The sequence below is a fragment of the Dromaius novaehollandiae genome, chromosome 5, assembly GCF_036370855.1.
Source record: "Dromaius novaehollandiae isolate bDroNov1 chromosome 5, bDroNov1.hap1, whole genome shotgun sequence".
NCBI lineage: Eukaryota > Metazoa > Chordata > Aves > Casuariiformes > Dromaiidae > Dromaius > Dromaius novaehollandiae.
The window spans coordinates 55150447-55164733 of record NC_088102.1 but is presented as its reverse complement, the minus strand read 5'-3'; the positions used below and the strand labels follow the sequence as shown (position 1 = coordinate 55164733).

General features: G+C 37.8%; 1 protein-coding gene across 3 annotated transcripts in view; it reads right to left on the bottom strand.

Annotated features, from left to right (window-relative positions):
- The window catches only part of LUZP2 (leucine zipper protein 2), a 208027-nt gene that overhangs the window by 33776 nt on the left and 159964 nt on the right, over window positions 1-14287 (bottom strand). For 2 of the 3 annotated variants that reach the window (XM_064512864.1, XM_026121726.2), the window contains 2 exons: window positions 13080-13154; window positions 7794-7958 (listed from right to left, as the gene is read on the bottom strand). In XM_064512864.1, the coding sequence (XP_064368934.1) occupies window positions 7794-7958; window positions 13080-13154 (240 nt within the window). The remainder of the gene's footprint in view (window positions 1-7793; window positions 7959-13079; window positions 13155-14287) is intronic. The other variant, XM_064512863.1, reaches the window with a different exon arrangement.

Here is a 14287-nt window from a genome sequence, read left to right as displayed (position 1 = left end):
ACAAGGAGGAGTTGTCATTCTGTTATGAATCATCATTAAAGGAAAAATAATAGAAGACTATGACCAGCATCTAGTTGATCATAATGAGAATAAAATCTGTAAACCTACAGTGAGGTATAGAAAGCAGAAGAGGAGAGACTTTCATGAAGAAATAGGTCATGCTAGTCATGCTGCTGCGATTAAATTACACTTTTTTTCTTTTCAAAAACAAATTTCTTACTACATTAACTTTACAGATACTGTTAGTACCTGAGGTTTTCATGGCAAGTACCTTAGAAGGACACACATATTCTTTACTCGCTTTGAAATTAATTTGTAAAACAATGCCTGGTGCCATTTTTCAATGCTATTTTATTCTCATCATGTTTTTGTGTTAGGAAAGGGTTATATGATTGTATGTCATTATCACATATTACAAAATGTGGCTGACTCTGCATTTAGTAATTGCCTTTTTCTTTTTCTAATTACAGTTTCCCAATCCCAGTGCCGAAAGCAATGAACTGCAGGTCACTGAAGCTGCAGGTGTCGGTGATATCTCATTAACTCTGGCAGAAGCAAAGTTTGAGGAAGCAGAAGCAGAGAAGCACGGCGGTACCCCAGAGGCAGACTTCCCCAGGCTTTGATACCATTTTAATAGAGCACAATTCGAGGCACTGCCCTTGACTGCTTCCTAATAGCTGACCACACATATGATATTTGTGACCTTAGTTTCAACCTGTTTTCTCTGATAAAGTTGTGAGGTTGCACACTAAATTTTTTGCCTCAACTGTGAGCAACTTCCAATGAAATCTGAACACACTCCATGCGATATCTGTATGATCCTGGAGTTTAATTACATGAAAGAACAGCTTTGCTCCGTGGATTTTTTTCACAGTTACAGAGAATTTTCATTTAGCACCACAGCAAAGAAAACAGGCCTCATTTTGTGTTTTAAACCCACCGTTCCTTGCTTCACGTCTCTTACATTTTATGCCCTTTATGAAACAGGCCCTTTGACAAAGTTGCCTCTCTGAGGCAACACTGGGCCCAATGTTTTCCAAAATGCTAATAACACAGGAAGAGAAATAGTATAGTGGGGTTTACTATTCTTGGGTTTAAGGAAGGAATAGCAGATTCAAAAGAGAATATGCAGCTAGGCAGAGTGAGAGAATAATGCTGAAAAGTGGTAAGTTAGGAGAAAAGATGATGAGTATTTAGCAACCCAGAACAGAATAAAACCAGCAGGGAGAAAGGGGAAAAAACCTGACTACTAGAACCTGCCTCCTCCCTCACCGTCTGAAATATCAGATGGCTACGGGGAATGATTTAGCAAAATCGCTGGAAAATTGGAAAAGAACAGTCACAGACATTTTGGATTACCTAGCATTGGTGCTGTCTGGCATACAACATGTCCACAAAACACAGATGATGTTACCAAAAAACTTCTATGTATTATGCCTTTCAGGTATCCAATTCATTTCATAAGCATCTTTTTAATTCAGCCTAGTACCTTTTCTGTTTCAAAAGAAGTTTTTGTTTTCTGCAGTAGGGTTATTACAAGAAAGATTCCTGACATAATGCCATAATATCAGTTTGAAATTTACTGCCTGGAGAGAAATAACTTCTGAATTATGTATTCTGTGTGTTGTAACAACAGAGGTCACCTTGAGTAAAAATAATTGGACATGTTAGAAAAGCCTTCAGAGTCTCAGTCCTTCTTATAAGGACGAAAATAAGTCCATAATTACATTTGTGTTGTTTCATAGGTTCTTGAGTGAAGAATTTATGACTGTTTTGTTCCAAGGGTCAGAACCTTCATTTATACTGGAATATTATGGTAAATGATATGATCAGCAATAGCTCTAATTATAGAAGATGTAAATTATTTCTTTAAATAATTTGTTCTGATTTTGATTTCTTTCCTGACATATAAAAGGAGAGAGATGAGATATATTGCTACATTTGGCTGATTAGTTTTTCATGAATCTGAAACTATTATGTTAGTTTTCTAGGACCTGAAAAAATAATTTCAAAACACAATTTAAATATATTCTCTGCTCAGTCTTCCTAAACATGGATTTGGTCTAACCTATGCATGCCAAACATTCCTTCATTCCTTCAAAAGGTGTATGTATATTTTGAAGAAATATATACATATAATTATACATAAATTATTTTTCATTTCTAATCAATTATATCATTGTATTAGACTGACAGCATTATCAATAACATAATACAAAATATTACATAAATAATATATAGCACAAAATTAACTATTGCATTATTTTATATAAAATATTCATATTTATCATTTCTAATTTTGCAACTACTTTTTCAGATGAAATGGGTGATGTCCTGAGCCTAGATAAATCAAAGATCCTGTATAAATAAGTTTTTTAAAAAATCAAAAATCCTGATAGAACTAGTGAGGAACTTAAGACGCTTGAGGCCACAGTCTTCTAATTTTTTCAGCAGCGTTGCTCAGCATCTGTAGTTGACAGATGCTCAGTACCTATGCACTTAGAGTGACTGTCAGCTTAAAGTCAACCTAAATACATAGAAGTGCCAACACAGAAAATTCAGGCTCTTGAGTTTCTATATGGCCGTTCCAAAATGCTTTGCAAAGTCTAGTCCATTTCTGACAAACAGGAAAGTGCGAGTGCGGAAAACGACACTCTCAAAAGCTCTCATCCCTCCTGCCCCTTCAAGAACACTCTTTTAGGCTAATATGTCTATAAAGTTCCCCTACCTCATTCTGACAGGGGAATTGATAGAATACTTATTTTCCAGATCAAGGGAGCATGGCCCACAGTACTTTATCTTTTCTGGATTTTTACACTCATCAGTGTATGCTGGAATCCACAATATTCACAATGTTTGAGGCAGAAACAAGAGCTCCCTGCTGCTGTTGATACCAGAAAAGCTAACTCTTCTAGAAGACCATTAAAGCAAATTTTTATTTGTGTATTTTCTTGAGAAATCTTTAAAGCTTTTAAAAATGCATGCAATCCTGCAAAACTTGCTCCTCTTTCAGTGTGCACTATACATTACTATCAAGGATAGTTCTCATCCTTATCCAGCCTGTCGTTCCTACATTGAGACTAGGACACTGCCTTGGTGTTCCTAGGTAGTCCTTCTTCCAAGCTATCTACAATAGGGGAGAGGTTGTTACTTTCTTCTTAACGATCTGGAATTCTTGGGTATTTCCAAGATAAATAATGCAGTTCACCAAATGCACAAAAGCCACTGGGCATTTATAATTAAAGAATTCCTTTCGGGAACATGTGCAACAATGTTTTTGCATCTGGAAAAACCACTGCAGAGCGAACTAGTCACTATTATTCTGGTATCCATGTCACAGTATTCCCCCTTATTTGTATGCTCATCTTTGCTACTGGGTGTAGAGACTTTTCCTGTGCTTGACTTGGGATTCGGTTTGCCATTAATTTTCTAGAGTGTTACTGAAGCTCATTTTGTTGCATTTGGGACACAGGTATATTTGCACTGCACAGTTAAAGATGTTTGAATAACACCTACCATTATAAATTTGTATTCTTAGCATTAACTTCTATAAGAAAGACGCATTAAAACAAATCAAGGCAGAAAACATTCCACATAATAATTCCATATAATTGGAAAGAGATCTATAACTTCACAGATTTTTTTGTTACGTCGAGATAGAGTTAGAGCAGGAAACGCCTCAAAGGAAGTCAGCTCCAGCACCTGATTCACAGCACACACTGGCTTACGTATCCCTCTGCATGTATCCTAGTAAATGCTACAGTTCCCAACCATTAGCAATATTCCTGAAGTACCTAAATGCCTGAGAAGTTCTGGGTCCTTATAAACTCATCCGGAGATTCTGTAGGAGAGCAGAGTTTTAGTCCTCCTCCTCCTCATTGTTGTTCTCTTTCTTCCTGCCCTCTGGAATGGGAACGAAGAAAGGAAAGGGCTACAGAAGCCAGATCTGCCACCTCTATGCTGCTTTAGAAGGATCTGCCACTGACAGAATACAGCATGGTCACCTGCTGCTGTATTACAGTGCAAAAGAAATAATATTAACAAAATTGCCAGCAATCTAGAAAGTGAAAGACCACACAGTTGAGGATTAGTGACCAGCCTTTGGATTACGCTTGCCTTCCTCTGCAGTGTTAGTGTCACTGAGCTCATAAGCACAGAGCCTGAAGTCCATTTGTAGTGGTAAATGCTTTTGCCACTTACATCAGGATTATGATGAATGCTCATAGTAAAATGGGTTTGGTCTGACATACTAGTGCCAATTTCAGGCAGTAAATTACATAGTTTACGTTCTTGTAAAATGTAATTATTAACTCATTTAATGCATGCCACAAAACACACCTCAGGTTGTAACTGCTTTTGATCACTTTAAGGAAACTTTCTACAGCCTAAATGTAAAAATTTCCTGTTACTACTCACTACTCCAAATCCCTGAGCTATCCACATCAACAGCTTTTTTTATTCTGATTTATGTTTCTTTAAATCACTGTCTCCAGAAACACCAAAATACATCAATAGCAAATTAGGTTTTCAAATGAACCTTCACAAGAAATTTGGCAATTGTCTTGCCTAATTAACCTTTCTACACCATGTTTTTGTCTTCAGTATCATCTCTAACCAGCTCCATGAGGGGAGATGCTAAAAGAACCTTAGATATTATGGTTACCAGATACGAATACAAATCTATGATCTACTTATTTGCACTTTTTAACAGGAATCTATCCCAATCCCAGGGATGATTTTCTCCAGATGATACAGATACACTGTAAGATGTACCCTTTAATTACAACCTTAAAATTAGTTTGACATTTTTAGAAAGCATTTTTAGGCTGGATAAGTATCTTACTTCAAAACATATCTATCAGGCAAAGCATCATTTCTTTCCTGAAGGTTTAACTGCTGCTTATCAGACATGACAAGGTACCTAAGTATTGCTCATCAGAACTTCCCATTTTTACATACGAAAACACATTTAGTTGATCGTATTTATACACCTAAAAAATAATAGAACCTACTTTGTAAAAACGTTCATGCAAATCTAACAAGAAGAAAAACACATACTATACATCTGTAGTTGCAGCTAGCTGGGTTGTAAGAGGAAGACAAACCAAGGAATAGATACATAAGAAGAGATGTCATTATAAAAAAAAAGAAGAAGAAGAAGAAGAAGAAAAAAAGGAGTCTTCCAAAATACAGGTCAGATGTAGAGGGTATAACTCTAGAATGACTATGATTCCCTGACAACCTATTTCACAGTAGCACATTTCAGTTGTTTTATAATCACAGATAATGCCCAGATTTATAATAATGAGGTGTCAATGTGTGGACGAGCAGGACTGCAAACGATTATTTTCTCAGACATTTTCATGGCATACGGCAAATGCAGAGGAAGGTGAGCTGTGTCTATTACAGAGGCAGTATCACTTACCCAAGCACTTGGATACAGCAGACTAACTGCTGGTTCTTAAAAGACTGTAGCAGGGAGATAGCCACAGATTTTATAAACGGGAATATTAAACACAAAATCTATATGAATATGGAAAAAGAAGGAAGAGTATCTTGTGTTTCAGTCAAAACATCAAAAGTCTAATTCTAGTTTCTTAGACCACAGTGTTCAAACACTCTGTGGTCCCTTTGCTGCACCACGGTAATACCTGCAAAAGCAAGGAGAGCACAAATGCTCCGGAGCCTTTGACCCTACACCGCACACCAGCCACAGGCACAGCAGCTTGTTAGACCTGATCTTTGAGCACTCCTATGTTTTCATGACAGAGCCACGAACATTTCCAGTCTGAAAAGATGGATGATAAGAACAGAACAGACAATTCTACAGGCCGCACTAATAAGGAAAAATGTGCTACTGAGATCCCAGGGTGCAGCTGAGCCTGTATGACCTAGAGGAAGAGCCCAGTCTCCCGCAGAACGTGGAGTGTCTGATCTTAATCTAAATGAGCGCTGACGTAATATCCCCATGCAATTTAATTAAATAATACACTGCTCTGTTTCTGCAGGTGATAATTTTTGGAAAGGAAAGCTTCTTGCTATATAATAGTTATCAAGGAGCCTACAATCCTTATTGCAAGACTAGTGCTGTGAGATCCAGTTTCCTTATGAATTTCCACTTTCCATAATTATATTCTGTTTACTCAAACTACATTTCAATATTAACTGCATACAGAAAGATTCACTAATTTTTTTGTTTCAACCTTGGTGCATATCAATAGCTGCTATATAAAACTACAAATTGATTACCAGTAGCAATGAGTAAGCAATTCCTAATTATATTTCAGGAAAGTGTTTTAAGGCTAGTTGGAATTTAAGGGGCACATTAATCTGTCCTTCAGTTATCCTTTCGTAAAACTTTCATTTTTATTTGCAGTCACTTGTTTGTTCTAGATCTATACAGTTAAACTCAAGAGCAAAACACAATCCTGCATTTGGAAATTATCAGGATAGTTGTTAATCACTATGACTCTTGGCTGTATTAAAATGTTTTAATGTCAAACATTTTTCATCAAAGCACTTTTCATCACACTTTGTATCATTTTAACATCTTAGTCAGAGACTTAATAAGTTGAAGGAGATCGGTGTGACCATCCTCCTTAAAAAAAGTAAATGAGACTTTTCCCAAAAATCTGTATTTTGACAGTTCAAGGAGCAAGGTTAAATTTGCCCCAAGCAAAGCAAAAGCTATTTTGGCATTAACTGATTTTAATAAAAAAGAAAAAAAGGGGAAAAAAAGCCCCCAAATGAAAAATTATTTCTAAAAGTTTAAACATGTAGAAATATATTATTATACTGCATTTCAGTACACCTTGAACATATAATTGTCCATTTTAGAGATGGAAAGGTGAGTCATGGAGTCAAAAGAACTCTCTGAGGGAGAAGTGGAAGGCAGGTGTTCTTTGTTCATAATCCAGTTCCCAAACCTGCTGGACCACAGCTGTGGGTTTGTTGGGGGTTTTTTTTTGTTGTTTTTTTTTAAATATATATATATATATATTAACTAAAACTATGCGTGATCCCTGACTTGGTCCTAAGCCCTGCCTGCAGTATCTTGAAAAATAGGATCAGAGAGAGCCTGGCATGCCTTGAGCAAGATGCTGTTTTGAAGGCTCTTTCTAACTGCATTAGATCCCTGAGGACCAGAATGGGCAGCAGAACAAGTCAACCAGTGTACAAAAGTCCAACCCTAATGACCCATCTGTTCTAACTTTCTGGCTTTTGCCCAAGCAGCCCTTCCAATTTCTTGAAGATCTTGCACGATTGGAATATTTCCTATATCCTGTAATCAATTTCATTCAGATCCCTTCCTCAGACTAAGGAAATCAGATCAAAAGAGATTCCTTCTCTTTGGGTCTCCTGGACTGTTTTACGTTTCTTTATGAGGATTTTTCACCAAAAAAACAGCAAGCAGAAACTGTCATAGTATTTAACACTGAATTACCACAGGCACATTTTCAGTGCCCAGTAGGTAAATGATCCTATGAATTAGCATCCTCACTTACTTTAGATGCAAATCCATCCTCCTTGTAGATATGCTATGCAGACATGGTTCATTTACCAAGTGACAGGCAGAATTTTGTTTCTCAGCAAGGAAAGTAGCTGTTTCCCAACTTCTTAAAACTTTACCGACATCAGAAACAGGCTTAGAATTATCCTTGAAATTCATCCTAATGTTTCGGTGAATTTAAAATCCTCCTTAGTTCCGGTTGGACGCTCTTACAGGGCAAAATCTCAAGGACATTAAAAAAAAAAAAAAAAAAAAAAAAAAACCAGCAAGGGAGAAACCATACCTTAGTGCTTGTCACTTGCAATGGAACTTTTGAGCCCTTTGTCACGGGGGCCATCAGCTTCTCCGCTGGTTTTGCAGGGATCAGATTCCTGGCGGGAGGCTGATTGTGCAGAACGGAAGACAGGCAGAGCTGTACAGTCTCCTTCAGAGCTTTCAGCTGTGACTCCTGGGGAGAAGAAAAAATCATCAGATCTCAAAGATGTGTTATTATCACCAGAACTGCTTGCATTCTCTCTCTCTGCATTAAACCACACTGCTTTTTTTTAATTTTGTTTTTATTATTAAAGAAAGAAATCAAGGCCATTTAATGCATTTTTTTAAAATATGATTACCACAAAGGTTACTGTGCATTACACATCAGACTGCCTAGGCAGTCATTGCACTCTTCCCTTTCACCATGTAATTTTATCCATGTTCATTATTGCGAAGGTTTATTTAATATTATTTAATCTTAAAAGGAACATAAATACAATCTACAAAATATTACAGAGTGTGCAGACTTGTACATATAATAGTAGATAGAAATAGATGTTTATCAGTATTGCAAAGACATACGCTTTGCAGGGAATTTTACATCCTTCAGAATAATTACTATTTTTCCACACATTATAAAGACTTATTTTAATCCAACAGAAAGATGGTTTCCCTCATGCACATATGTGTACACATTGTGCTACTGCACTGTATAATAAATAAGCCATTGTCTGACTTTCAATCCGTTAAAAGTATCATTGTCCATATCCATTACTGTCCATAAAGGAGAACTACAACTTAAATGATGAATAAGCTGCCATTCTCATAATGTTTACAAGTCAGTGCTTACAGCTGCAGTTAGAATACCCCAATTTTACTCATAGTAATACAGATAGATATATTAATGAGAATAGCAGTCTTCCATTGAAATAAGTAGAGACGTAAGGGCAGTAACACGACTATGGCACTTGGGAAATCTGGCTTTAAATCTTTGCTCCATCACAGCAAGTCCCTTAGAATCAAATGTCACAGATTGAGGCAACTTATAGTCATTTCAGTGGGAGTTTGGCAAAACTCTTCTTTAAGAAATCTTGCCCTCATTCTCTGTATTAGTCTTGTGTCTATAAATACAGAATACTAACACATCTCTACCTTCCAAGACTTTGGATTTGTCTGTTCCAAGACAAATCAAAGATTGTGAGGTATATCTTGGAAAGAATATAAGTATATGTAAAATATTACATAATGTGTTTATGTAAAAAATTACATACTACCTATGTAAAGTAATACTTATACCTATTAAAAAACATTTCACAGCTACATCAATATGAATCATAAGCAATGGTACTTTGGTAAGACACCTTGTTTTAATTGTTTAATTAAAACCATGTTTAATTTATTTGCTAAACAATTACTTTTTGAATGTGACAAATATTCCATGTTTTATGTCAGAAAAGAAATTTCCATTGAACTGGAGCTAGGGAATATATCACATAACTGGGCCAATCTGGAAGAAAACCAGTCAGTATTCCAAACAAACAAACAAACAAAAATTGATAGGATAACTTTCAACAGTAAGACCAAAGACTACCTCAAAAATACTATTCATACACAGCCCAACAAGAGAAACCTGAGAAATAAGAGACGGAAAGGAGCTCATTTGTTTGTAAACAGAGCATCTTTCCTGCAAGATGTGCGCGATGAGGAGGAACATTTTATCATCGTCAAAGAGGACAGTATGAGTGAGCACTTGTTAAAATGTATGAACCTCGAGTCAGACTGAGACGTCTCTGACACGGCCCTTACAGCCTATCTGAATGTCCCCACGCCTGCACGCCTATGTCTCAGCTCCTGATGCTCCACCATTAAACAGCCACCAAGAGGCTCAGGATGACGAGCAGCTGCTTCTGTGAGAAGGGAAAGGATTATTCCTGCACAGGGGAAGGAAAGTCTCTTGATCCCAGGACAAAGTTCAGCTGAGATTGGGTCCTCTGAAGTTATTCTCCTCCCTTCCCCAAATCCCCCTAAATAACTTCTAGTCCTCCCGTTTTCCTGCCCTGCTCTCCACAACCTCCTCTGCCTCGGTGACTGCATTATGTTTTGCTAATCCAAAAGGTAAAAGCAGAATAAATTATTTTGTTTGCATCCTGGAGGCAGAAAAGTTCAAACCTGACTATGCTGCTGGGAGACCTCTACGCTGTCAGCACAAAATAAACTTAAGGAAACACAACTGGAACCAAGGACATCGTTTCACCAAGTTCTGAATAACCTTTGAAATATCTGACTGCTGCTTGGTCACAATAGGCTGTTTGCCAGTCAAAATACTGAGAGATATATGTTTTCAAATTTCCCAGACCCGTTTATATTCTTGTTACATTGCTGAATTCAATATACAATAATTTGGGCTGTGGTAATGCAAAAAAAAAATCAGTCTTTCATGGGTTCATCACTGGCACTAGAAAATCATTGTAGTGTAAATGTACTTACGAGAGACACTATCAGCATGAACAACTTTTAAGAAAAACATTTAACAGAAAGGTCTGAAACCTCTGAAAAATACAATAAAATGTCTATTTAAAGGCATGGCTTGAGACTCAATGGCTCAGTTCTTCATTTCAAATACAGTTCATATTCCAAAAACGTACATTGCTTTGTACAGCGCTTCCATTCCTTTAGCTAACGCTGCCTGTGCTAACACTGTGAAAACAGTTGTGTAAGTCTCCACTGAAGATATGGATGGACCATTGGCCATCCCTAACTCTTTTTAGTTCATACAGAAAAACTCTCAAAACAGGAGAAAAAGGTGCCTGTAACTTAAATGGTCTTATTACTCTGCAGTTAGAACTAGCCAAGTGTGGGTACTTTCAGTCTCCCATTTCTCCTTCATTTGTGCTGCTTTTTTAACTCCCTTTGCCGGCTCCATTGCTGCTGCATTTTCACAGCATGTGAGCAATGATGCCATCCAAAGAATATCTCAATGATAATTTGCCAGAATATGACACCAGCCTTTTGGTCAGCCTGTAGACTTACAAAACCAAAATTGTGCCCTAAATTATAATCTTATTTTATTTAATAGGAAAGAAAGAGAGGGCCAGAGAAGTCAGTTGGGTTTGCTGCAATCCCCTTTTAATTTGCAGACTGTGTTCCTCAGTAGTATTCTCAATAAAAGTTCCTGACATCAAATGTTCTTTGCCTTCTCTTTCACAACTGCCTTCATTATAAAGAACAACTATATTTAGAGGACATTCCTGCAAGCATTGTTCTCTTGTCACTGCCACAGACAGCAGACCGGCACTGGTGAGGGCGCATGCATGTGAGTGTGTATGCATGCAAAGGAGGAACATGCTCAATTTTTAGATGAATTTGTGGAGCAGCTCAGTTCCTTGTACTAACCAGAAACACGTGATATACCATCAGAACCTCAGCACGCAGGTTTGGGTAGTTGCTACTGTGAGCACCACTTACACAGGTGACATTTTTCAATGCTGGAGGTAAATCCTCAGCTAAGAAGATGACTTCAGTGATTGCAGCATTGAAGATCAAAATAAAATGCTTTAGTATAAGGCGTGTGTGTGTGTGTATATATATTTGCATATACATACATGCATACATATTTTTGTGTGTGGTATATATACAAATATATGCTCTTTTAAAAAAAAAAATTCCAACAGAACCTGAAAATACTAGAAAACTAAACATAAAAACTAGTCTTTAGTAATATGTTGAATTTTTTTCAATTCCATCTTTTGGCATACATCATCATTATTTAAAAATTAAACAACCATGTCAATGAACCAAAAACAAACATAAGGAATGTGTACATAAAAGCCCTAAGTGGTAAAAACTTTGAATTCCTGTTTCTTAGAAAAAAGTAAAAAAAAAAAGAAAAAAGAAAAGAAAAACAGAATAATTTGAATTGAGAATTTAGAATGATATTCTAATTTTATTAAGATGGTTAATTTTGACAGTCATAAGAGCCCAGAATAAGTTTCTCAACAAGACTTTCTCCTTAAAAGACCTCAGAAATTCAAATTCAGAATTTTCATTCTACTGAGACTACTCCATTCTTGATATTTTATTTCATTCAGTAAAGAGCTGAAATTGAAATGTTAGAAATTTCGTCAAGATATCTATTTCTCAAAAATTTAGTGGAAACACTGAAACACTTCTGGATCAACCATTTATAGTCAGAAAATATTATCCAAGAACTTTGGATTTGCTGCGGAAAAAAATATTGAAAAAAATAAGGCCTGTAAATCAAAATTCATAAGACATTTCCTGGACTCTCAACACACAAGAACAGTTGGTAAAAAACTCAAAACCCCTTCGGTTTCCGTTTCCCTCTAGCCCTGTACTAGACGGAGCCACTGCTCCGGGCTCAGGGGACGGCACGTTCTGCTCTCCGCGCCTGCCTGCTGGGGAGGAGGGCAGCCCTTGCCACCCCTCGGCTGCAGCTGCCCCCCCAGTTACTCGCTCCGGCGCCAAGCGGCGACGTCGCCTGCAGCTGAGCATCCCCGACGGTCCCGTTGTACAAACTACATGACAGGCAGTCCCAGACCTACCCGGAAAGGCTGAGGAGGCCGAGCCCCTTTTCCTATCGTGGTGCGGGCAGCTGACAAACCGCCTCCCTGTTGCATCACGTTTTCTCCCCAGCTACCCCACACATCTAGAAGAACGTGTCCCCGCTGCGCACAGGAGCGCGTGTGCCCTGGTTTGGCCCTTAACCCACACATCTAGAAGAACGTGTCCCCGCTGCGCACAGGAGCGCGTGTGCCCTGGTTTGGCCCTTAACCCACACATCTAGAAGAACGTGTCCCCGCTGCGCACAGGAGCGCGTGTGCCCTGGTTTGGCCCTGCCCGTTCCCCACTGCCTCCCCATCGTGAGCCATGATGCAGGCGGGCCACGTTCTGCAGACAGACGACTTAAATTCCTGCAGTCCTTTCAGTCCCAACAGATTTATGTATTTCTAGAGCGCCTCTTACTTGGAACTCCAGCTAAATCTCAGACAAAAATCATATGAGCTACAGGCCTACAGGCACGTTCTCTTTAGAGTACGAAGAATCTCAGGCTGCTGTTTGCTGCAGGTCTTCGAGATGTTTCTTTCCAAATTGATTGCCCTCCACTTAAATAACTTCGCAGTTGTGCTCAACTTCCCGCATTACAATTAGGCCCACTGACTTCAGTGCAATTACTCCCACGTACATACAATTAAGTATGCATCTAAACCTTTGCAAGACTTTCATTTGTTTTTGTCAAATTACACTGAAATATTCATAGCTGATAAACATGCTTACATTACATTATACTTCTTACTTTGTCAAGGGCTGCCTTTTCCAATTCATCTTTTGCAACTGCTAGTTTTTGCTCCAGATCTGTTAGCTGTTGCGCCTGTGGGAATAAACAAAAAAAAGACGATACAATCTACAACACAAGTTTTTTTCCCATAATTTTTCATCCAGTGCCTGTGAGAGAGGAAAGGATTTAAATTTTACAAATAATGTATATGAATTGGGTCAGAATTCCTTGCCAAACAACCAGGCCTCAAGGGATACATTTTTCCTGAGAAAAAGTGTATTTCTGTGTGGGAACTGGGCTCAAATCTCTTCCACTTAAGCAAATGCAAGTTTACTCTTTAATTTCAACATCAGTAAGAAAAATAATTCCATCCTATAAAGTATTTATAATAATACCACTTTGACTTTTCCAAAGCATGCCAACAGTTTAAATTCCTTTTTCCATTTATCTAATATTCTGTTTGTAGTTTGAAACGCTGTTTTGCAGTTTTAAGCATTGAGATGTTAACGTTAACATAACTAGAGAAATTAGAATATATGCAAACATTCGTGCATGCAGACTCCCCGTAAAAGGCTACTGGGCGTCTATGGGTAAATAAGGGGTTAACTCCAGATTTGTTTCTCTTCTCCTTCCCCAGAGATATGAAAGCAAAAATCCCTAAGACCAGTTAATTACGCAACTACAGGGTGAGAACTCTGTATTTGGGAGCTGTGGGTTTGAAGTCAGGATCAGGCAACTAGTCTGAACCACACACAGAAGGGACTGTTTGCTTTTTATATTACATCATATTATTTTCTTTTACATTCTTTCAGGAGGAGATCTGGCTTCTCACAAGATAAGCAATATATTGAGTGCAAGGCTTTGGGAGATATTTTTAAAACTCAGTAAATAACGATAATGATTGTCTTGCCTGTTCCCTTCCGTAGAAATGAGATAAAATTAATCAGAATTTTTGCTTCAGGGAGTTACGTTCTCTGCAAGAACTCTGCGTCTTAAGGAAGTCGGAGCTCCCTGCTTCCTGCGATATCCTGTGATCGAACATTATCATGCAACCAAAAGGAATAAGTTACAGCCGATGACAAAATGCCTGGCATTTAGCATTTCTTGCCCATGTAAAGAATTTACTTGCATTTTGACACAGGATTAGATGTTTATCTATGGATTTACCTGAGTAGTTCATTAGTCAAAAACTTGTATGTTACTAAATATAGTTATAAGATAACACT